General features: G+C 40.3%; 1 protein-coding gene across 1 annotated transcript in view; it reads left to right on the top strand.

Moving 5' to 3' along the window:
• LOC138594332 (complement C3-like) overlaps positions 1-19,618 on the top strand; it is a 49,569-nt gene extending 29,951 nt beyond the window's left edge. The window contains exons 20-41 of the mRNA XM_069665395.1: positions 207-419; positions 734-797; positions 890-979; positions 4,123-4,329; positions 4,487-4,529; positions 4,644-4,803; positions 4,903-4,983; positions 5,834-5,991; positions 8,452-8,530; positions 11,022-11,099; positions 11,201-11,356; positions 11,999-12,061; positions 12,791-12,874; positions 13,073-13,113; positions 13,334-13,424; positions 13,531-13,620; positions 14,481-14,583; positions 15,008-15,097; positions 16,821-16,895; positions 18,115-18,198; positions 18,434-18,575; positions 19,477-19,618. Coding sequence (XP_069521496.1) covers positions 207-419; positions 734-797; positions 890-979; positions 4,123-4,329; positions 4,487-4,529; positions 4,644-4,803; positions 4,903-4,983; positions 5,834-5,991; positions 8,452-8,530; positions 11,022-11,099; positions 11,201-11,356; positions 11,999-12,061; positions 12,791-12,874; positions 13,073-13,113; positions 13,334-13,424; positions 13,531-13,620; positions 14,481-14,583; positions 15,008-15,097; positions 16,821-16,895; positions 18,115-18,198; positions 18,434-18,575; positions 19,477-19,618 — 2,334 coding nt within the window. The remainder of the gene's footprint in view (positions 1-206; positions 420-733; positions 798-889; positions 980-4,122; positions 4,330-4,486; positions 4,530-4,643; positions 4,804-4,902; positions 4,984-5,833; positions 5,992-8,451; positions 8,531-11,021; positions 11,100-11,200; positions 11,357-11,998; positions 12,062-12,790; positions 12,875-13,072; positions 13,114-13,333; positions 13,425-13,530; positions 13,621-14,480; positions 14,584-15,007; positions 15,098-16,820; positions 16,896-18,114; positions 18,199-18,433; positions 18,576-19,476) is intronic.
• Positions 19,619-22,465: the final 2,847 nt, after the last annotated feature.

The raw sequence follows: 22,465 nt of genomic DNA on the forward strand, positions 1-22,465 counted from the left end.
TCGTCTTTAATGGTGATACTTTCACCTCGAGACCAATTGTTTTTTTTTAGAAATTGGCCTATATTATTGTTGACCTAAACTAAAGTGACCGTTTTGAAATGTGCCAAGAAAACATAATCCATTTAACTCTATCCTAATCTTCCATTAATTTGTCAATGTCGTGATGTTTTGTTTTTTTTCAACTCTCCATCTTTATTTGCTACAAGGTGCGTGTGGATCTTATTGAGAACCAACATCTGTGCAGTGCAGCTTCCACACGACGGAAATATCGTCAGGAGGTCACAGTTGGGGCCCAAACTACACGATCTGTACCATTCATCATTATTCCCCAGAAAGAAGGAAGATTTCCCATTGAGGTCAAGGCAGCTGTTAAATACTCAATGCTCAGAGACGGACTTTCAAAGGTGTTGCATGTTGTGGTAAGAGAAGCACACTCTGTTTATTTATTTTTGAGCTGTTTTAGCAGCACTGTTCTCTTAGGGCTTGGTGACATTTTCAAGCCACACAAAAAATATCTCAGTTTACCCTTCACTGTTTATTTCAGGCCTGTAATTTTATTGTTAGAATGTATGTTCAACTGATGAGCAACTATTTTAAAGAGAAAAATCCCCATACCACTTAGAAGCATTCTAAATTGGTTATGAATATCAAGCGCACAATGTGAAATATTGAAATCTGTATCTCTTGAAAGAGGTTTACTCAAAAAACTAAAGTGTTCCTGCTGATTTTTCAGCCCGAAGGTGTTCTGATAAAATCTTATCAGACTTTAACACTAGACCCTGTGAGGAAAGGTGTAGGTGAGTCTACTAGCCACAATAAACATCAAAATTGATTTTTTATTTTATTTTATTTGCTTGTCCCATAACTTTCCAACTGTCTCTTTCTTTAGATGGTACACAACAAGTAACTATCAACAGTCACATTCCTCGGAAATACATGGTTCCAGACACACCTTCATTGACTCTAATTTCTTTGACAGGTGAGATCAAGGGATTTATGTTCCTGAAACTAAAAGTAGAGGACATGATAAGCAAAATGACATGATTGATATATTGAGTTTTCATAAACAAGATGATCCAACTTTGAAGCGTACGTTGCTTTAAGACAGTTCATGTTTTTTTTTTGTTGATATGCTTGTGCAATGCTGGTTATTAGATGTGTATAATTCAAATGTCGGTCACTTGCTTCTGTTTATTACCTTTACTTTTGTATCTGTATCTGTATCTATAGCAGGTGTGGTGAAAATTTGCTCTGAAAAAGGGAACTGTTGGAGCTCAGGTTAAGGAGACAGCAAAAGCTGAGGATAAGGGTTCTTCTTTAGCTTCCCAGAACAGGTTTCAGAAGGACACCAAACGATATATTGTTTAACTTTCGCAATTGCGATGTGTGCATGTGTGATCATCGCAGGAAGTGCAATGTCAATCAAATGACCTGAAACACGTAGTGCTGCTACTTTTTTGTTGCTTGATGCAAGACTAAAACTCGCCAGTTTCTCGTCTTCCACGACTGCTCCACAAGAAAAGTCCGTATGATGTCACATTAATGCAGGTCTTCATCAGGGCTGATCGCTGTCCAGCAGAAACTGTGTCTAACCTGCCTGTAAACATGCACACGACGCTGCTGCCGTTACACATAATAACGGCAGGATGGTCAAGGCAGGCTTTCAGCTTCGTGAGGCGGCTTTAGACCGAGTGTATTCTGGTTATCAGCAGCACCCTCCCCTAATGCCAGTTAACGCAGTGTTTACATAAATGGACCGTTCACAATACGGACATACCACTAAGTGTTCACTTTTAGCAGCTACGCCTCACGTAGTAGGCAACTGTGAGCTTTCATTTAAAAAAGTTACCATCATGAGGCTGCTCGCACAGATTTAACATACAATTGAACATTCAAAAATGGTTGGTCACATAAAAGTAACACAACTGCAACCCACAGTCAAGTTGTAAAGTTTATTAAAAAAAATGTTGCTCTACCTGTACACCCTCTACTTTTTCATGCGGACGTCAGATGGGGGGGGCTTAGCAGAAAAGTGATCGAGGGCGTGTCAAAACCACTTTTGGTTAAGCGTGCACAATCTGGGGGCAAAGTGAGGCACAAGGTGCAAAGAGGTAAGTCCTTTGATTATTCATAGGTGTATTTTGGGTGTAACGTGAATCAAACCAATCAGAGTGTCAGCTCTCATTCCCTTTCAGAGTCAGGTGCACCTGCAGGCAGGCAGGCATGTTGCCACCTACATGCCGGTTTTCAGCCTTTGTCGGACGGAGCTCTGGCCAGCATATTTAACCTCTTTCCTTCCTCCGTGCCCCTGCACACGCAGAACACACAGGTCACTGTGCGATACATGCTCATGCACGGATTGACATAATGTTTGAGGATTATAATAAATGTATCTCTTAGTTGCTTGTGTGTGAGTGTGTGTCTGTTTCTGCGTGTATTAAGAGAGCGCGTTAGAATGAGTGCGGATGATGGAGAGCTTGGTGTCGGTCTCGCCCTTTTGGCCCGTGCGTGGCTCGAACAGGAAGCTCTCTGAGGTGATGCAGGTGTGTGTGGAGGCAGCGGTGAGCTTGTCGTTTCATAGTCCTTTTGTCCCATAAACAATTTCATTTCACTGTGTCAGCCAATGCACTGATATTTCCTTATGAGCAGAAGCTGTGTGAGTAACAAGCAGAGACTTGTGTTGTGAACTCGCCGATGTATGCCCATGATGCGCCCTTTAAATAGCAGGAACATATTGCGCCATAGACTTTAGACCAGGTTTTTGTTGTCTATGGTGCAGCTTCTTTCTGCGACACCTCTTTGCCTGACCACACCTCATTTTGAGACCAACATGTTTTTGGTTTGCCTGCATTGACCTGGAGGTTTGGCAGGCACCAGTACTTTAAGCCCTGGGGGATTTCTCTGTACTCCCTGTCGAGGAAAATTATTGTAGAATCATCTGAGAGCTTTTGCAGGTAGCAGTTGGCTAAGTTTTGAGGACGAAGAATAAGGGAGCCAGGACAGTTTCCTGCGGTGAACCACTGCTGCTATCCTGTATCATCACATACTGTTGTCGGTTGGTGAGGTAGTCTAGAAACCATAATCCAGTATCCAACTTGTCCCAGAGTGTTGAAGGCACTGGAGAAATACAACAGAATGATTCTTACATTGTTCCCAGCAGAACACAGAAGGTAGATGATAGCTTACCCCAACTCCATGGTGTAGCTGAACCATTGATGGCTCACCAGGGACACAGACAGGCCTCTCCAGGGTCTTACCCAGTTGCAGTGTCAGTCAATGCTGTCAGCCTGTTGCTGTTGAGGTCTTTGTGTTGGCAAAAGTCCTGATAACACTCTGAAATGTTTAAATTGTGGTACCTCCATGCTCCGGCTCAGTTCAAAAATACTCTTAACTAGCTGCTGCACAGGACTTGAGAATCTTTACCCCACACCTTCTTCTTCTTTTCCATGCATATAATGATTCTGTTACTGCAAATATGAGATCCTGACCACTCCTGGTGCTGTGTCAGGAAATTTAAATAAGACCTGTGCTTTATCAGTGCCTTCTTCTGTTTGGAGACCGACCATGTCAAGCAATACAATAACATTCCTGCTGCTAATAACTACAGTAAATAATTGACTTCAGTAATGAAGTAACGCGGAAAGACGATCTAAATTGTACAAGCAGTTGCGGGCAACACACTCAAAGGTGAGGAAATCAGTGTCAATGTTCTGCAGAACTCCTGATTACATTTAGTGGCATGTGGATGACTTTTTGAATTAAACTTTTTAAAGGAACTCATTGCAGAATGTGCTCCATTTGCAAAGAGGAACATTTCAGTTCATAGTAGATGTATGAATAGTACGAGAAAGTTAAAGACGCAAAAAGATAGATGTGAGGTGTTTTGTTGGTTCTTCTCTGCCATCTCCACTCGCATCAGCATAACGGGTAAATGTGTACAAATTACAATTCAATTGTACTGCCAGTGCACTGGTTTGACAATAGTGCACATTATATTTTTTTATGCATTCAATGTGATGCTTAGAAAAATCCTTTTGCATTGATTGTTATAATGCAAAGGATGTATTACCTTGTCAACTCACAATAACCCCCCTGTTGGGATCTTTTTCTGTGTCAAAACAGGAAGGCAGAATAAAAGTTCACAACTGGAGAATTCCATTAGTGGGGACTCAATGGGTTCTTTAATCCGACCGCCCTCACACTTCATATTGCAGAACATCATGAGCATGTCCCAGACTGTCATTGCAACCATATACCTGGACAAAACCAACCAGTGGGAAACTGTTGGATTTGAGAAACGCGACGAAGCCCTCGATTTCATCAAAGCCGGTAGGCTGCATTTTTTTGGTGCATGCAGGTAAAATTATTTTTTTTTAATTAAGCAACCGATATAGCAGCATCCCCCACACTGGCACCCAATGGACAAGATTCAGCAGAGCTGAGTCATAGTTGGTTAAAAGGTTTTGTGTTTTTTATTTACGTCCAGGCTACCGGTCTTTTTTTTGGCATCGATCAGCCCGAAACCCCTGGTGAGGCACCTTAACATTCATGGACTCATACATTTTCACATCCTTCTTTTAACTCTTCAAACTGAGAATTGCCTGTATTTTGTGTAAAATAATTAATCTTCTCTCCCCTCCAAGGTTTACAGCCAATGTTGTCAAGGTGTTTGCCATGGCCAACAATCTGGTGGCAGTGCAAAGAAGCGTGATCTGTGATGCCATAGAGTTTCTCATTCTCAGAACACAGCTACCCGACGGCATGTTTAGAGATGCTCATCATGTGCCTGGTCGTGAAATATTTGTATGTGCACTAACTTAAAAAAAAACAACCACAGATAAACAAAGTAATACAAATAAAATAACATAAAGACATTTTTCCATACGTATGTGTGCCACGTAGAGTGACTCAGATGCCTCCATGACAGCCTTCTTCCTCATTGCCATGCAGGAGTCAAGCCCAATATGTGCTGGCACAGTAAATGTGAGTACCTCACCTGAAAACAAAGTTTACTCCTCCACACTCTTCTCTTTATTTCATCCTTTTATGTTTTCTGCCTCGTACTTTTCAGTTTTCCTAAAAGGAGAAACAAAAGTTAGTAAAATGTTAAATACAGGGAAAAGGCCTAATAAAACCTGGTTCAAGCTTTTACAATAACTTTCACATGTAAGAATAATTTTGAGTCCCCCTCGACAAATCACAGTATAAAGCCACAGTAGGTATCCTTTAGGTGTCCCTAAGATACCTCAATAAGGCACTTTTAACTCTTCAACTCTTTAATACTCCGCTCACGTAAAAATACTATGAATATAACACGTTTTTGCAAATGCCCTTACTTTAGAAGTAGCTTGGCTGCTAGGTTACTCTATTTTTATTCTTAAATACCTTTTAATCTAAGGTTTTTAAGGCAGTTTTGCTGCTCATAACATTAAAATATAATCTTTAAATAGCAACATCAACGATCTGAAATAGTGTCCCCTTTGTTCTCGATAATTTAATAGGCTTTTATGTGCAAATATTCCTTAAAGTTGTTTTCTCATCCATCAGCATAACACTTAAGCTGAAGGACCAGCACTGATGGTTTAATCACTACTAACATCCCTTGACTTTCAGCCAAGTTCTTTTCAACTACACCAACCCAGCAAGAGGCTTTTTTCTGCTCCTGATTTGGGGTCTTATCCTTATATTGGTACAAAAGATAAAAATTACCTCACAGATCAGAGACTGAGCGATATGAAGATATCCAGAACTGCAAACATGAGAGCTCAATCTTATCTCTACCATGCTGGACATGGTTATTTCTGCTTATTAGCTGTCTTTTCCTTCTGTTCAGCATCTGCGCTCTAAAATAGATTTAGGATTGACCTACCTGCAACAGCGCCTTCCCAGCCTCACCAACCCATATGCTGTTGCGATGGCTTCATATGCTCTGGCCAAGGACAACAGACTGGACAAGGACATCCTCTTCAGCTTTGCCCAAGGTGTCCTCTCATACTATTTTGTAACATGTTCAGAAACAAAGTCTGCTCTGTGTTTACTCTGAGTGTGTGAGAGTGCATGTGCTTCTGGGGTTCAACATAGACATACATGTAAATACAAACACATACAGGCAGCGCTGGGAATCAGTGAAATACATGTAATTAAACTTGTAGTTCAACTTCCTTTTGCTGTAGCTTCCATTGGTATCTGCAAAGTAATTTATGTAGTTAAATTACTTTTTTTTGACATTTTCATGTAGTTTCCTTCTGAAATTAAACACAATTTTAAGGCCATAGAAGAAAGCAAAGGTTGAAGTTCAATATTAATAAGCAAAATTGTACTATTTAAGTTGTAGTTAGGCAATCTCGGAACACAATACAGCCTCAGGGAGTGAAGCGGTTAGCAATAAAGGGCTTTTTAGACTTCCTTTTCCGTGTGTTGCATTGTTTACAGTCCGACTAGCAACTTGAGAAGCAAGAATGGAGCTGGAGTTAAGATACGACGGCTATGAATGGATTGGTAGCTGCACTTGCGTGCAGCTGTTTGTTTGTAGAGACAAATGAAAAAAGCTTTAAAGCTGCAGAAGGTAAGACGGAGAAGAGAGTGGACTTTGCTCTCTCCCCGGCGCTCAGTCCTGCCTCCAAAGCCCTCCCTTGAGAGGAGGCTGTCATGCGCGAGCAGGGTAGTAGCCACGGCAACTGAAGAAGCCAGGTATACAATATGGCGGACACAACGTAAAATTACAACAACCACAGCCGTTGTATTACACCACCAACACTATTGAAGCAGATACACATCAAACCAGCGGATATCAGTGTTTTTGCTGTGAACGGTAATCTACAGCTAATTCTATTTGGCAAAACCACCAGCACTTAGTTTGCTAACAGAGACTGATGTTGTGAACATTTAACCGTGAGAGCACAGGCACACAGAACTATCAGGAGAAGTCGGAAACGGTCACACTGCCTGGGCACTTCACAGAGATATTTTCAGCCACTCCGCCATGAAACAACGCTGAACAGCAGCCGCATTGAGAACAAGCTAACGTTAGCCCGACTGCAACACCAGCGTAACACAACGTCACAGTAACTGCAGACATCTTAGCAATGTGGAACAAATACAGCAGAAATGAAGCTGGGGTAATTACCTGTCGAGCAGAACTGTCTCACTCACTTTTAATCCTCTCAAGTCCAGTAGCTCCATTTTAGCTTGCTTTTCCTCATTTCTCTTCTTCAGTTTAATGGTCTTTGTAATATAAGCCGAGTTGGCAGTGGAGGGATGGGCAGTTTTTCATTCCTGGTGGTTGTTTTTAAGCCTCTGTGGGCACAAACCGGCTGATGCTGCGCACACTGAAGAAATTGAGCTTGACCGTGTGAGCATGGGCGGAGGTGTGGTGCTACGCAGCGTGTGATTGACAGCAGCCTGAGAGACTGCTCGGCTCTGATTGGTTGTTGTAGTCAGGGAGCGGTGGATTGTTGCAAATGCCATTAGGAGCAGTAGGAGGAGCCAGAGGAACATGATTTTTTCACAGATTATCTCTCTCATGTGACAGTTTGAACAAAAATGACAAAAAGTTTTAATAATCTTACCCACTGAACCGTCATCAGACGGCCGGTGATGCGAGTCAGGATGGCGTTATGGCGGATTGCATTTTGCCCCTTTTGCTCTCCATGCGGACTGTTTTTCCTGCATGCACAAAAGCCTGCTGATTCATGATTGGTCAATACTACTTGGACAATGTACTACAAGCAGAAATCGAATCGAAGAATCTTTAAATACAGATTAGAAGCATGGTTTTTTCCCGATTGTTTTGTTTAGGAAAGGTTTCGGTCTTATAGGTTTTCCAGCATTTGGCTTAACTTCATAATGTTTTAGGTCTGAATTTGTATGACCAAACCTGAAGATTTTAGGTGTCCATTTAACATGAGTATTCATGATAGCAATTTATTAAGAAATGTTTAAAGAAGTCTGTGCATGCTATTTCAGAAGGGACCTATTTAACCGATTTTTCCAGCTTGGTGCAATAATGATAATAACTTTATTTATGCAGCACCTTTAAAAACAAGAGTTTACAAACAAGCCATTCAACAAACTCAGTAGGCAGCAAAAGAACCCAAACAATATGACCAGACACAGCAAGACAATACAAAGGTACAGTCAAGATAAGGTTAAACTAAGGGACAAATTATGTCAAAGTTAAATGTAAAAGTTACTTACTCTTAGTTGCACCCACAGAGAACACTCAGGCAGAACAGGCAGTGAACATACTCAGTAACACCTAAAAATTGCATGAAAATGATGTAGCTTTCCTCAACCAACTTGATTTCTCCAGGTGACAGTTTAGTGGTAGTTCAGCTTCTTCTGTGTGTGTGTGTGTGTGTGTGTGTGTGTGTGTGTGGTGTGTGTGTGTGTGTGTGTGTGTGTGTGTGTGTGTGTGTGTGTGTGTGTGTGTGTGTGTCCTTCAGATTCAACCCACTGGCCTGTATCAAAGGGACATATTTACACACTGGAGGCCACTGCTTACGCCCTTCTTGCACTGCTGGAAGCAAAGGTGAGCAAATATCACTTAAGCATGTTAGTAGGTTTAATGTTTATTAATTGTTTTATGTATCATCTCAGTTTTCTCTGTGTTCCCGTCCTGTCCAATTAGGCACCATAGAAATGTTAGAGCTGCAGGAATCCACTCTCAGACGAACTCTGTCATGATCATAATGTCTGAACGTTCAGAAATTGTACATGTTTGGACGATTTTATGCTTTGAAGGATGTTTGAAGGAGAAAAATACTTTCATATGCCCATTGAGAAACAATTGCTCAAAACTTCAGAGAAGAACTACAATTCTACACAAACAATTAATGAAACATTTACCCCACGATGCTTTAGTAATCTCTGTTTTGACGATAGAAATCTTTATAAAGCTTTAGACACTGATCAATGCTTACTGATTTTTGTGTTGGGGTCGGTCGCACTGGTGGAGCCTTACTATTGTAGTTAGACTGTGGTGCAGCTGAAAAGACTTTAAGACTTGAATGTAGGACTGAATGTAGGTAGTGTGTTTCTAATTGTAGCGGCTCAAAGGACTAATAATTAATAACTAATTAATATCAAATTGTGTAACAATAATCCATAACTCAAAGTTTTGCATCATTATTACAGACATTGGTGTAAAAGCTGAAGGAGAGTGAGGGCACTCATCTTCGGCTCCTAGAAACGATTAGTTCAATACTAAATAACAGAATTTAGGTTTACCTTAAATTCAATGTTGGACGCCACCCAACTTTGACAAAACAGGGAAACTTATAACTAGTTATTTATCAATTTAGGCTTGTGATCTCAGGGTTGCTACAAGGTTCTTGGCCATGGTGTGCAGTGACTTTACCATTTCATACACACACAAATCACAGAAACAAGGTCTTTATAAATGAGATATTTATTAAACTACTGACTAAACTACTAAATAGGAAATACATGAATGAATGAGGAATAAATGAGTGAGCACAATGAATAGGTTGCACAATGAACAATCTCTAAATAGGATTGACATTAAGTCAAGTCAAATCACTGACCGTATCTTTGGAGGTTTATCATCTGATTGAATGTATAAAACACCATTTGGCAGTGGAGAGTTCGAGGAGCATCATGGAAGACTGTGAAGCAATTTAATATTAGGTTTAACTATAACTTTGATTAAGGATCCATCTCTCCATCTCTCTCAGCTGCAGCTGGAGCATCTCTTCATGTCCTTTGGCTGAGGGGGTCATAATGGCAGCATTTCCATATTCAAAGTCTTTTCCGTTCAAAGTCTTTGTCTCTAACGTCATCTTCATTCAAAAGCTTTATTCAATAGTTGCAAGATTTTGGCTCTCAGGCAAGTTCAGTGCAAATTAGGATTCAGGATTCAGGAGTCGCAGCAGGCGGCGTTTTCTGACCCAGCATTCCGCAGGGCAGCATCAAGGTGAGAACCAGAGGCGAAGAGCACAAGCAGCAATAAGGGATCCTGGCTGGCAGGACTCAAAGTTCTAATTGTTTCCGAAATCAGTTTCCTTCACGGGTTGGTTGGATGTCCCTTCCAACATGCTCGGTGTGACTAGAACTCTGCAGCGGGCCTTGGGCGGCCAGACGGCAGGCTTTACTCCCCTTTCTCCGGCCTTCGGCCATTAGGCCAGAGAGAGTGAGAATCACATCAGTACCTCAGTCCTGGGGTCTCAGCAAAAGAGCCACAGCAGAAGAGTAGTCTTATCCCTTCTCCTTGGGTATTATCCTTTGTGAGAGGGGTGTTTTGCATTGGCGGGAGCTGCTGACCACTCCCCATCATAAACCATCTGTTGATTCTTTCAACTTCTTTTACAAACTTAATATTAATTCGCTTCACCTTTTTAATTCTACCATATTTGAAAGTTTTGCTCTCTCTCCTTTGAAATAAGACCAAATATTTAATATTAAACGATTTCAACAGCCACAGATGACGACCTTAGTTGTTATGACAAATATGTATACCTGTACACACACATTTTATATACACTGCTCAAAAAAATAAAGGGAACACATAAACATTACAATGTAACTCCAAGTCAATCTCACTTCTGGGATATCAAACTGTCCAGTAAGGAAGCAACACTGATTGTGAATCAATTTCACCTGCTGTTGTGCAAATGGAACATACAACAGGTGGACATGAGAGGCAATTAGCAAGACAACCCCTATAAAGGAATGGTTCTGCAGGGGGTGGCCACAGACCATTTCCCTGTCCTCATCCTTTCTGGCGGAGTTTTGGTCACTTTTGCATTTTGCCAGTGCCCTCACCACTAGAGATAGCATGAAAGCAAAAACTTCTCGCGCGCTCCTTCGTTCTATGCCTGAGTTCATTAACCTAAAAGAATGGTCTGTATGTTAATAAAGTCATACAAAAGGCTTTCAGGGTGAGAAAATACATCCAGAAATCAACAACTTTGATCTACTCTTGAAAAGGAATAATGAACTTCAGAAAGCTCATAAACAATAAACAGTGATCTCAAGCCTTTTCTCGCACTCTGTCTATGAAGGCATTCAAAGAAGCTCGACCTGTGTTCAGATGGATCGCACAACAGTCGAGGTCGGGCGGCAGCTATGGATCCGCTGAGGTAGCTCAGTACTCTCTCCCCCTCTCTTTGTCTGGATGCATTTTTTCTGCTGTTTTACTTTCTGCAGATAAATGAGCTCAAGCAATTGTCTCTCTCTCCAGGCTACTTTAATGGTGTACCAGGCTGCAGCCGAGTACTGGACCAGTGCTAATGAACAAGAGTATGATCTGATGGTAGACCTCATGTTGCCGAGCAGATCAATGTCTGAGAAGTACCTCTTCAACAAGGACAACTACTATACCACAAGAACAACTAAAGTGAGGACACACACACACACACACACACACACACACTGAAGGACTCAATAAAGCTTTCAGTCCATACTGAGCAGAAAATTGTTGCTGTGGCTCAGATCATCGTGCATCATTGATACACAAAAACTCGATGATGTTACTTGCTGCCATCAATTCTTGTTATTATCTAATTAACTGTTTTTGCAGAGGCAGTCAGTATTGCTAGCAATGATTGGATCACTGCAGCAAATTAAAGTGCACTTCTATAACAAACCAAGTACCGTAGGCGGATTCACAAAGCTTATTTTGTATTGTTTTAGTTATGTGTCCATCTGATATTAAGTAGTTATTGTCACACTCTACTGTTCGACATGCTTTTTTCACAGCAGAATCAGTGCCACACAGGTGCTCTCTCAAAGTCCACTTCTGGTTTAGTAGCAACTAAAAGAAATGTCTGGGCTTTCTACAAGGAAGATTTTGTTAATAAACTAGTACGATGGTGGGAGCCAACATTACACAAGTAACCTATGACAATAATGAAAAATCATGCAGAGTTTTCATTCTCTCCGGATCATCCAGGATAAAATTATAAAATCAATTTGTTCTGCTTATGATCGTTTCCTTCATGTGACTGTTTGCATGTGAGCACATTTCAAATCTGTGCAGATGAGAGACATAAACCAAGATGTTAAAGTGACTGCCACGGGAACAGGAGAAGTAACGCTGACTGTAAGTTTAACACAAGTTTGATTTTTTCTTTCTTATGTCTTTTTTGAATGCCAGAGGAGGAAAACAGTTTTACATTATGTCATGTGGGTTTTAAATGCATTAGAACTGTAACCACAATAGGAGCTGTTCTTATATGTTGAGAGCTTTGCATTTGTGATTGTAAGCAAAAATATAGACACAGCAACATTTGGGTTGTTCTGTATTAAGTCTTTACTTTGGCACCGTCTGCTGGTGTAAGAATGACACATTAGTAGATATGACGCATGCTGTCAACTACCCCTGAAAATATAGGTACGTTTAAAGTCAGCCCACACACACACACACACACACACACACACACACACACACACACACACACACAAACGACTACAGTGTATCATCCGTCTTCAGTTGGTGTCCCTGAATGCTGTCAGTCAAACTGTCAGTTGCAGGAGGCTTGCTGAGGTATGATGCTGTAGCACAAACAAACTCCCAACGTCAGAACATAAATCTCAGTTCCACCAGCACTGTATCTTTCTTTTTCATTTTGATGTAAATTATATACATGCAGTTAGTTTTTCACCACTTTAAACTTTTGTCAAAGGTGTGACTTGACAAAAAAAATGTAGGGATTATTAAGAGTGTAAACGCATATTAAAAGGAGAAGGATGATCTAGATGATTGTAGGTCTCCTTTGAGGCCCTAGAGGTTCCTCGCTGCTTAAAGATGCACTTTCCCCCCACATGACAGATGATGTCGCTGTATTACACTCTGCCTCAACAAAGGGAAAGTGACTGTAAGAAGTTGTCAGTGCAGCTCCTTCCAGGTAATTTGGTGTCCTCTGTCTTTTGCAGATGGTGTTTATTTTAACAGTTGCTGTCTTGATTATATTTGTCTGTTTGTTTGTTTTTTTTGTTGTTTGTTTTTTTTTGGGGGGGGGGCTCTCTAATTTTTCTACTAAATATTTTCCATATATGAAAAACATCTACTGAAACAAACCATCAGCTCATCAAATGTTTTACTCCAGCAGAGAGCGATGATGAGAAGATCTACTGGCTGAGAATAGAGGTCATGTGAGTACAAAGCGTTACAGTAGCTTTAAAGCCATCCCCACTCTCAGTATGTTATTCCTCCTCATTCTAGTGTTCACTGTATTCTGATTTTGTCTTTCACTCTTTGAACAGTTCTAAGCTTTATAGAGGTTGTTTGATTTTAAATGCTAAAAAGGCTTTGATTTCTACACTTCCTTCTTGTATATAAAGTAATGCAAATTACTGTCAATTTTCTCCAAAGGTATACAGACAAGGACGTTAATGCGACCATGTCTAACTTGGACATTGGCTTGCCAACAGGCTTTGTTGTTAATACGCAGGACCTGGACTTAGTAAGAAGTTACATGCACACACATACAAACACAGTCAGAAAAACAACAATATAATTGCACATTGTTTGAACTGACACTTAAACTGTTTGTATGGTTGTGTGAGTAGTTGTCCAAAACTCGTTCCATCACTGTTGAGAAGTATGAGTTGAACAGAATCCTGACAGAAAGAGGCTCCCTCATCCTTCACCTGAACATGGTAAGACTGTCATCCCTCATCCATCGACATGAAAGTAATAAATGCATTTATTATCACTGCTAGCACAGTGATGCTTCAAACAAAATGTGTCACAGTTTGGATTTTAAACAAGAAGGTTGAGGACCCAGATGCAGACTTAGACATGATTTAATAAACAAAAGGCAAAAAATGCAAAAACAAAATCTAAAATCCAAAAACAAAACCAGGGAACAGGTAATCCAAGGGAACACGAGGAGTCGGGGAAAGCACAAAGAATATCCAGGGTAGAAACACAAGGAACAAAGTACAGGTCACGGACGTAAACTAAAACTCCACAGGAAGGACGACAATGAACTGGCACAGAACGGTGGGAACACAGAGACTAAATACACACAGGGTAATCAGGGACAGGTGAGACTAATTAACACAGGTGAACACGATGAGGGCAGGGCACACAATCTAAAAGGCGGGAAACAGAACAAAGGAAGGAAGTAAAACAAGACATGACATACAAGGGGCAAGAACTACAAAGTAAAACAGGAAACACTTGAAACAAAACGCAGGACTAACAGGGCTACAAAGTAAAACATGAAATTCTCAACATGAAATGCACAACTAAACCAAGACAGGAACACTATATACTTAATACAAAACTAAACAACAAGAACTCAAGACAAGAAGAGACAAAGTGACAAAGGAAAACAGGAAATAATATCTAAACACCAAAATACAAAATCAACAACATAACTCATAATAACATAATAAGGTCTGCCTGTATGTGTGTTCATTTAATGGCCAAAAAAAGTTCTGTCACTCTCTCTCTCTCTCTCTCTTTCTCTCACACACACACACACACACACACACTTTACATCCCTCTACAGGTTTCTCACAGACGATCAGAGGAGATCACATTTAGGATCCATGAGAAGTTCAAAGTGGGCATCTTACAACCAGCTGCTGTGTCTGTCTATGAATACTTGGATCGTGAGTCTCAGAGACACATATGACAACAAATCCTAATCCATGAACAGCATATCGTGTTTCTCACCGCCTTTTAAAACAGTGTATAGGACCGATTCAAACACAATTCACATGAACAGTTTCTGAGCTGCCAGCACATTGTCACTGATGATGTAATATAGCGACTAAGGACCCTGTCTGAGCTTGAACCAATCCTGTCACATATTCATGTGTGTAAATCGGCAGTTGTTTGCCAAGAAAATAATGCTAAATGTTGTGATTTCAGCTTGTTTGCTTAATTCATCTTAAGAATGTATCCTTAGCTGCAAATAGCTTTGAGTCTACTTGACTGATTAGATAAGAAAACATTTAAGAGACATTTTTTAAAGATATCTAATTTACACTTGCTTTGAATATATATTTCAAATACCTTTTGTTCCTGTAACAGAGACATCTTGTGTTAAGTTCTATCATCCCGAGAGGAAAAATGGACAGCTACCGAGGCACTGTACAAGTGGTGAATGTACATGTCTTGCAGGTAAACAAGAACACCGAAACTCTCAAAACAAACATTTGCTATGAGCAGTTTTTAACTGTTAATACTTTGATATGGAGTCTCTATGACCTACAGAAGCAAACAAAACCAACACTAACAACTTTAGACTTAAGAAAAGACGCAGAATGAGATTGTTCTGTATTTAATTCATTATTTAATTGATTAGCTGGTGATTCAGCTCGTTTATCATGATATTTCCCACAGAATGCAATTCTATTTGTGGTGGCTGACTGCAGTTGTTTATCTGTTAGACGAAGGAAGCTAAGAGAGCTTTGGGAACGTCACCTGACATACCTGGCTTATATAAAAGCCAAGTAAGTCTACTGCAGTATACCTGCACGGCCCAGAAGTTAAGTTAAGTGACGGTTTTAGCTTAGGAGACACCTAGCAGACAGCTAGCGGCACACACCTGTCACTCAAAGCGACCATACCCCTGATTATGTTTAACTTTAAGGCTTAATATGATTTATACAAGTGGGTTATATAAAAATTCACCTGTACACTTGTCTTGAAGAGAAAAATCAGCCAGACAAAAAAAAATTTTGTATCAGGCTGTAAAAATGTTTATTTCTGCTGTGAAGTGTGACATTTTAATGTGGGCCTAATGAGGATTGACTGGCTTTTGGAGCCAGCCTCGAGTGGACACTTGAGGAACTGCAGTTTTTGGCTCTTCTGTGTTGGCTCAAAATAAAGTTCATTTCAGTCAGTGCCAGCTGGAGCACAGGAGTTAACTGTATTAATATTTAGGCCGCTGTACAGTGAGATAGAATTAAGAAATGTGACTTTGTAATATCTCTTGAAATTAATCCATAAAGTCAATGTCAGTAAAATGTTGTATATGTCTGATTCAAACTCTGAGATTGACAAATACCTGTAGTGAATGAGGTAAAATATTTTTTATTATATTTATTGTATTTAAAAAAAAAATATATATATATATATATATATATATATATATATATGATCACAAAGGAACATGAGGGAGAATTGTCTAAAACCCCACCAGGGGCTTGTAGAGTGGCATTCTAAGAGCAGTACATCAAAGGAGATGATTACAGCAGTGATCATTCATTCATGCGTAATTCAAACACAATATTTATGACATAGAAAACACTTTAAAACTTTTAGCTCAGATAACTCTCTTTGTAATTGTAGCTCGTGTTTGCCCTCCAGGCTCCGACCTCATCATCCAACTGGAAAGTGACGCATATCACTTATGAAATCAGTCCAACTCCAGTTGCCTGACTGAACTAGCTCACAGGTGTTGCCCCATATATTGAATGCATAAATGGGTTTACATACATACAGACATACATTTATTTATATATTTTACATGCAAACAAACTGCCAGGTTAATGGCATTCAGTAAAGAAGTCTGTGCTTATGTGCGATGTGTGTGATTATGTGATTTTGTATGTCTATGTGATTAGAGGTTATTTTTTTAATGCTTTGTACCTTAGATCAACCTGCCGGGGACTGCAGAGGAAACTGTGTGGTTAAATCCAGCACATTTACACGATGGACCCAAGTGCAAAAGTTGATTAATGTGCATTTTACCATCTTAATTAAAATACACATTAACATTAAACATATGATAACTAGAAGTAACTAGTATACGGAGGTTTAGCAGGTTCTTTATCCAATAATTTTTTTTTTTAACACATATAGGTTTGTGAATGAGTCTGTTTATGTGCCTGTCTTACAGCTGATGACTGTAGCATGCAAACAAAGGAAAACCTTGACGATGACGAGCGCACCGCAAAGACTGGTTTGGATTTTGGTAAGTGTTTGTGTTTCCTTAAGTCAGTGATGTGTGAGTGAATGGGCCTTTTCCCAAACAGGGCACTCAGCACTCATCAGGCCTCTTAGTGTTTGCAACACCACCTTTAAATATATAAAAACTTCACAATCAGGTGACAATGTATCTTGTTTTCTAGACTAGAAACATGTTTATTAGATCCTGAATTTAATGTAGCCTAAACTTTAAGATGTTAACGTCTGTATAATAATCCTAAATTTAAAGAGAGTCTTCTATGACGAACATCACACGGCGTTGCACATGCACAGCAACCCTGAATTCACGTGGTGTCTGAATACTCGGAAAAATGTGTTTCTCATTTGGAAAATTCAAAGACAAAGACAAAGACATGTTCATAATTAAGGTATTGGATATTTTGTACGTTTTTGATGAGAATACAACTTAAAGTTGTAATCTCGAAGATCTCATTTTCGTTCTCAGGTGCCACCTTTGGCAATAAACTGTAATTGCATAAGCACACTTCCCACATTACCAGACAGTGTTGCATGTGTGACGTCCACGGTTGGCTCCGTTTGTAACTGCCAGAGAGGGGAGGCGGAGCTAAGCGGCTGCTTTTCCGGGCTCTGCAAGTGTTGCGAGTAAACAGTAATCTACTATGGCTGAACAAACATAGAAAAGATCAATGACTACAGATACAACTTCTAAAATAAGTGAAAATCCAAAGAAAAAGAAACAATTTTGACGCTCAGATGAAGGCAAACAGTCTAAAAAGGGAAGTGACCGTCAGCGAGGAAAATCGAGAGTTAAAACCGTGACTAAGAGAGCCAACCATAGAAGTCTGGTTATCTGGGATGTATTCGACTGCAATTACCTTTTATCGCCAATAGGTGCCGCCAAATAGAATGAAACTGAGATCTACGAGATTCTATCTTTAAATGGAAATCTTTGAGATTATCACTTCAGAAGAATGACTGAACTTGAACCATCTGAGGAGCGTGTGAATGCAGGGTTAGTGAGCATTGGTGTGAACTCGCTGTTGGAGGGTTTTACAACCCACTCCCATTCCCTGCTTAATGGTTTTGGATGGCAAACGAACTATCTGTGCAAGCTCAGAAACGGAATGAATGCGTGTAGGGAAAGGGTGAAGGGAAAGGTTTTAGAAAGGGCCAAACAAGTGTCTGTTTGGGTGAGTGGGAAAGATAGCAAGTAAACTAAACATCTGAAACGTGTCTCCTTTCAGTGTACAAAGTCAGGGTGGAAGAAATAACAGATGGTGCGTCCACTGATACTTTCACAGCACGGATAGAGAAAGTGATTGCAGCAGGTTTGTATTGATCTCTTGCTCATTTTCCAACCGTTCATTGATTTGATGTTTCAGGGCAGACAGAAATCTCCTGTTGAGGAGAAGTTGAGGAGTACGCCTTAAAAAATGTAATACTGTGTTGTGGTGGTGTTCTAGTTATGGTGCACGCCAAGAGGGAAGATGAGATATATAGCAGTATTGATTATATATTAAAGCTGTTGTTAGGTGATTAATGATGTTGATATTTTAATCACAGGAAGTGTTGACGTGGATCCTCTGGGAAAACTGCGCATATTCCTCAGTTTTCCACACTGCAAAGAATCTTTAGGTGTGATAAATGGAAACGCCTACCTTATCATGGGAAAATCAAAAGATATTCAAAATCACGGGACTCAATCGTAAGTTTCCTCTATGTGTGTGCTTGTGTGTGTGTGACAGGTGAAATGGTCGAAAAACTGTCACCATGTAAATTAAGTATCCTTCAACCGAAGTCTTTGATACGTTTTTTTTTTTGATATGGTGGTCGTAATGAGTCATAAAGGGAAATTATCCAATAATATTAATGGCACAAACACAATGATGAGTTCAAATCAGAGGGTTTAGTGTGTGCAGACTGTGTGGGCGTCTCGGCTTACACCTGTACTTGGTGACTCTTAATAATTTGGCACCGGCAGTCAGATTGGTCTCACACGTCCACAGCACCATGTCTGACAACAACTTACTTTGCACTGCCTCCATTTGAATCAAACTCCAACCTGTTAGCCTCTCTCCTCAGCACATCTTTGATGTCTGAATAGCTAAATGAATATGCAAGTTGAATTTTAAGGTCATACATATTTTTTTGTCTTTGCTTGCACTGGTCACATCATTTAAAACAAGACGAGGTCAAAACCTAGTTTGTGGCTGACCGCATCAGGTCAATGTGCGCTTTTGTGGGCAATGTGTTACAAGGACTGTCCTTATGAGGCCGATGACAACGTGTTTGAAAGCTGGTGCGCGCTGCGGACGTAGGTGAGGACAGCCCCGCCTACTCCCCGAACAAAGTATCCAGAGCCATATAGACAGAAAGTCGCGTCAGTGGAGGTCCAATATACTAATACTTATACTCTCTCCTCAGTCAGTCAGTCAGTTACTCAGTTACTCAGTCAGTCACATACAGATCAGTGTTCATTTCTTTTCAAGGCAGGAGTACACATTTGTTTGTCTATTTCTGATTTATTTAGGGACTGTAACCATGACCTGAAAACAAATAGCTGGCCACATTAAGAACCCTCTGTGTTTTCACTTCTCTCTCTTCAGGTATCAGTATGAACTTGGACAGAAAACCTGGATTGAGTACTGGCCCTCAGTCATAGAGTGTCAGATGGAGAAACACAGACGTACCTGTTTGGGCATACAGAAGCTCGTCCGGCAGTATGAAGTCTTCAACTGTCGGCAGTAAAGGAAAATAAAATATTGAAATACAGATTACTATTTCTTCTTGTTCATTTTTTAATGTTAAACTGTGATTGCAATGAGATATGGAAGGCAGAGGTCAGAATATTACTTTACATTTTGTTAATAACAAGGTAAAAATGTATATCTTATGGTCAACTTTAGGGCTGGGTGATATGGCCAAAATCCTATATCAAAATATAGGATTTTTCACATCTCTATAACGCTGTACTATATCACAATATATCATGTTTTCTGGTAATTTAACAAATAATTAGTCTATATGAAAAAACCACATGGTAAAGCCTATTTTTGTATAATCCTGTGTGAATTAAATACTCGACTTGAGTCCTTTTCTGCACATTGTGTGTCCGGCCTCTCCACGTTAATAAACAGTCACCGTCGCAAGATGGCAGCACATCAATTTCGTACAATGGGAGCAGATGGAGACGCGTCGTCCATCTACATTGAACAAAAATATAAAAGCACTTTTGTTTTTGCTTCCATTTTTCATGAGCTGAACTCAAAGATCTAAGACTTTTTCTATGAACACAAAAGGCCTATTTCTCTCAAATATTGTTCACAAATTTGTCTAAATCTGTGTTAGTGAGCACTTCTCCTTTGCCGAGATAATCCATCCACCTCACAGGTGTGGCATATCAAGATGCTGATTAGACAGCATGATTACTGCACAGGTGTGCCTTAGGCTGGCCACAATAAAAGGCCACTCTAAAATGTGCAGTTTTATCACACAGCACGATGCCACAGATGTCGCAAGTTTTGAGGGAGCGTGCAATTGGCATGCTGACTGCAGGAATGTCCACCAGAGCTGTTGCCCGTGAATTGAATGTTAATTTCTCTACCATAAGCCGTCTCCAAAGGCGTTTCAGAGAATTTGGCAGTACATCCAACCGGCCTCACAACCGCAGACCACGTGTAACCACACCAGCCCAGGACCTCCACATCCAGCATCTTCACCTCCAAGATCGTCTGAGACCAGCCACCCAGACAGCTGCTGCAACAATCGGTTTGCATAACCAAAGAATTTCTGCACAAACTGTCAGAAACCGTCTCAGGGAAGCTCATCTGCATGCTCGTCATCCTCATCGGGGTCTCAACCTGACTGCAGTTCGTCGTCGTAACCGACTTGAGTGGGCAAATGCTCACATTCGATGGCGTCTGGCACTTTGGAGAGGTGTTCTCTGCATGGATGAATCCCGGTTTTCACTGTACAGGGCAGATGGCAGACAGCGTGTATGGTGTCGTGTGGGTGAGCGGTTTGCTGATGTTAACGTTGTGAATCGAGTGGCCCATGGTGGCGGTGGGGTTATGGTATGGGCAGACGTATGTTATGGACAACAAACACAGGTGCATTTTATTGATGGCATTTGGAATGCACAGAGATACCGTGACGAGATCCTGAGGCCCATTGTTGTGCCATTCATCCACGACCATCACCTCATGTTGCAGCATGATAATGCACGGCCCCATGTTGCAAGGATCTGTACACAATTCCTGGAAGCTGAAAACATCCCAGTTCTTGCATGGCCAGCATATTCATGTTTGGGATGCTCTGGATCAGCGTATACGACAGTGTGTTCTAGTTCCTGCCAATATCCAGCAGCTTCGCACAGCCATTGAAGAGGAGCGGACCAACATCCCACAGGCCACAATCAACAACCTGATCAACTCTATGCGAAGGAGATGTGTTGCACTGCGTAAGGCAAATGGTGGTCACACCAGATACTGACTGGTTTTCTGCCCCCCCCCCCCGGACCCCCCCAATTCAGTAAAACTGCACATTTTAGAGAGGCCTTTTATTGTGGCCAGCCTAAGGCACACCTGTGCAATAATCATGCTGTAATCAGCATCTTGATATGCCACACCTGTGAGGTGGATGGATTATCTCGGCAAAGGAGAAGTGCTCACTAACACAGATTTAGACAAATTTGTGAACAATATTTGAGAGAAATAGGCCTTTTGTGTACGTAGAAAAAGTCTTAGATTTTTGAGTTCAGATCATGAAAAATGGGAGCAAAAACAAAAGTGTTGCGTTTATATTTTTGTTCAGTGTATATACAGTCATTGGTATTGACCCACTTTGGAGCCGACCTCAAGTGGCGGCTTTGAGTTACTGCAGCCCTGTTTATTTGTTTTGCTTGCTCAGATCAAAGTGGCATTTGAGCTTGTCAGAGATAGCTTAAGAACCAATGTGGGTTTCAATTATCTCCCCTCAGTCATCACTATGTGCTCAGTGAGAGAACCTGAATTGGTGGCCCATAGATTCACAAATGAGTGTCACACTGTGGAACAGAATCCCATCTTTTCAAGCATGAAAAACTGGTCCAGATGTACAAACAACATGAATGTCAGTAGTAGTGAAACTGAAGGAAATAGCATTTTCATTTCAAATTATTTTAATTTTATATGATTCTGTCTGTCAGCAGTTAGCTCATTATAATATTAGCTGATATGAAAGGTTAGAGAATAAGAGGGTAAAGACCCAGATAAATCACACTTGCATGTATCTCTAATAATTACAGGGCACATTTTTAGTTGATAAAACAGGGTAAAAAAAAGTGATGCTTCCAAAATACTTTATTTATGAATTTAATGTGTAGAAATGTTATTACATACAGACTCCTACTACTACTACTACTTATTATTATTATTATTATCATTATTGTTGTTATTATTATCAATAATGTGCACATTATTTTTACTTGCAAATAAAGTATTAGACTGAACCTGGTAAGAAGAGTTAACTTTATATTAGTACACAAAATAATGATAAAATATGTATGAAAAATCAATAAAATACTGTAAACTAACTAAACAACCAAAATGCTAGTGC

This window comes from Semicossyphus pulcher, unplaced genomic scaffold (genome assembly GCF_022749685.1).
Source record: "Semicossyphus pulcher isolate SPU_LCO1_2020_fin unplaced genomic scaffold, fSemPul1.0.p SCAF_17, whole genome shotgun sequence".
In the NCBI taxonomy this organism is placed as follows: domain Eukaryota; kingdom Metazoa; phylum Chordata; class Actinopteri; order Labriformes; family Labridae; genus Semicossyphus; species Semicossyphus pulcher.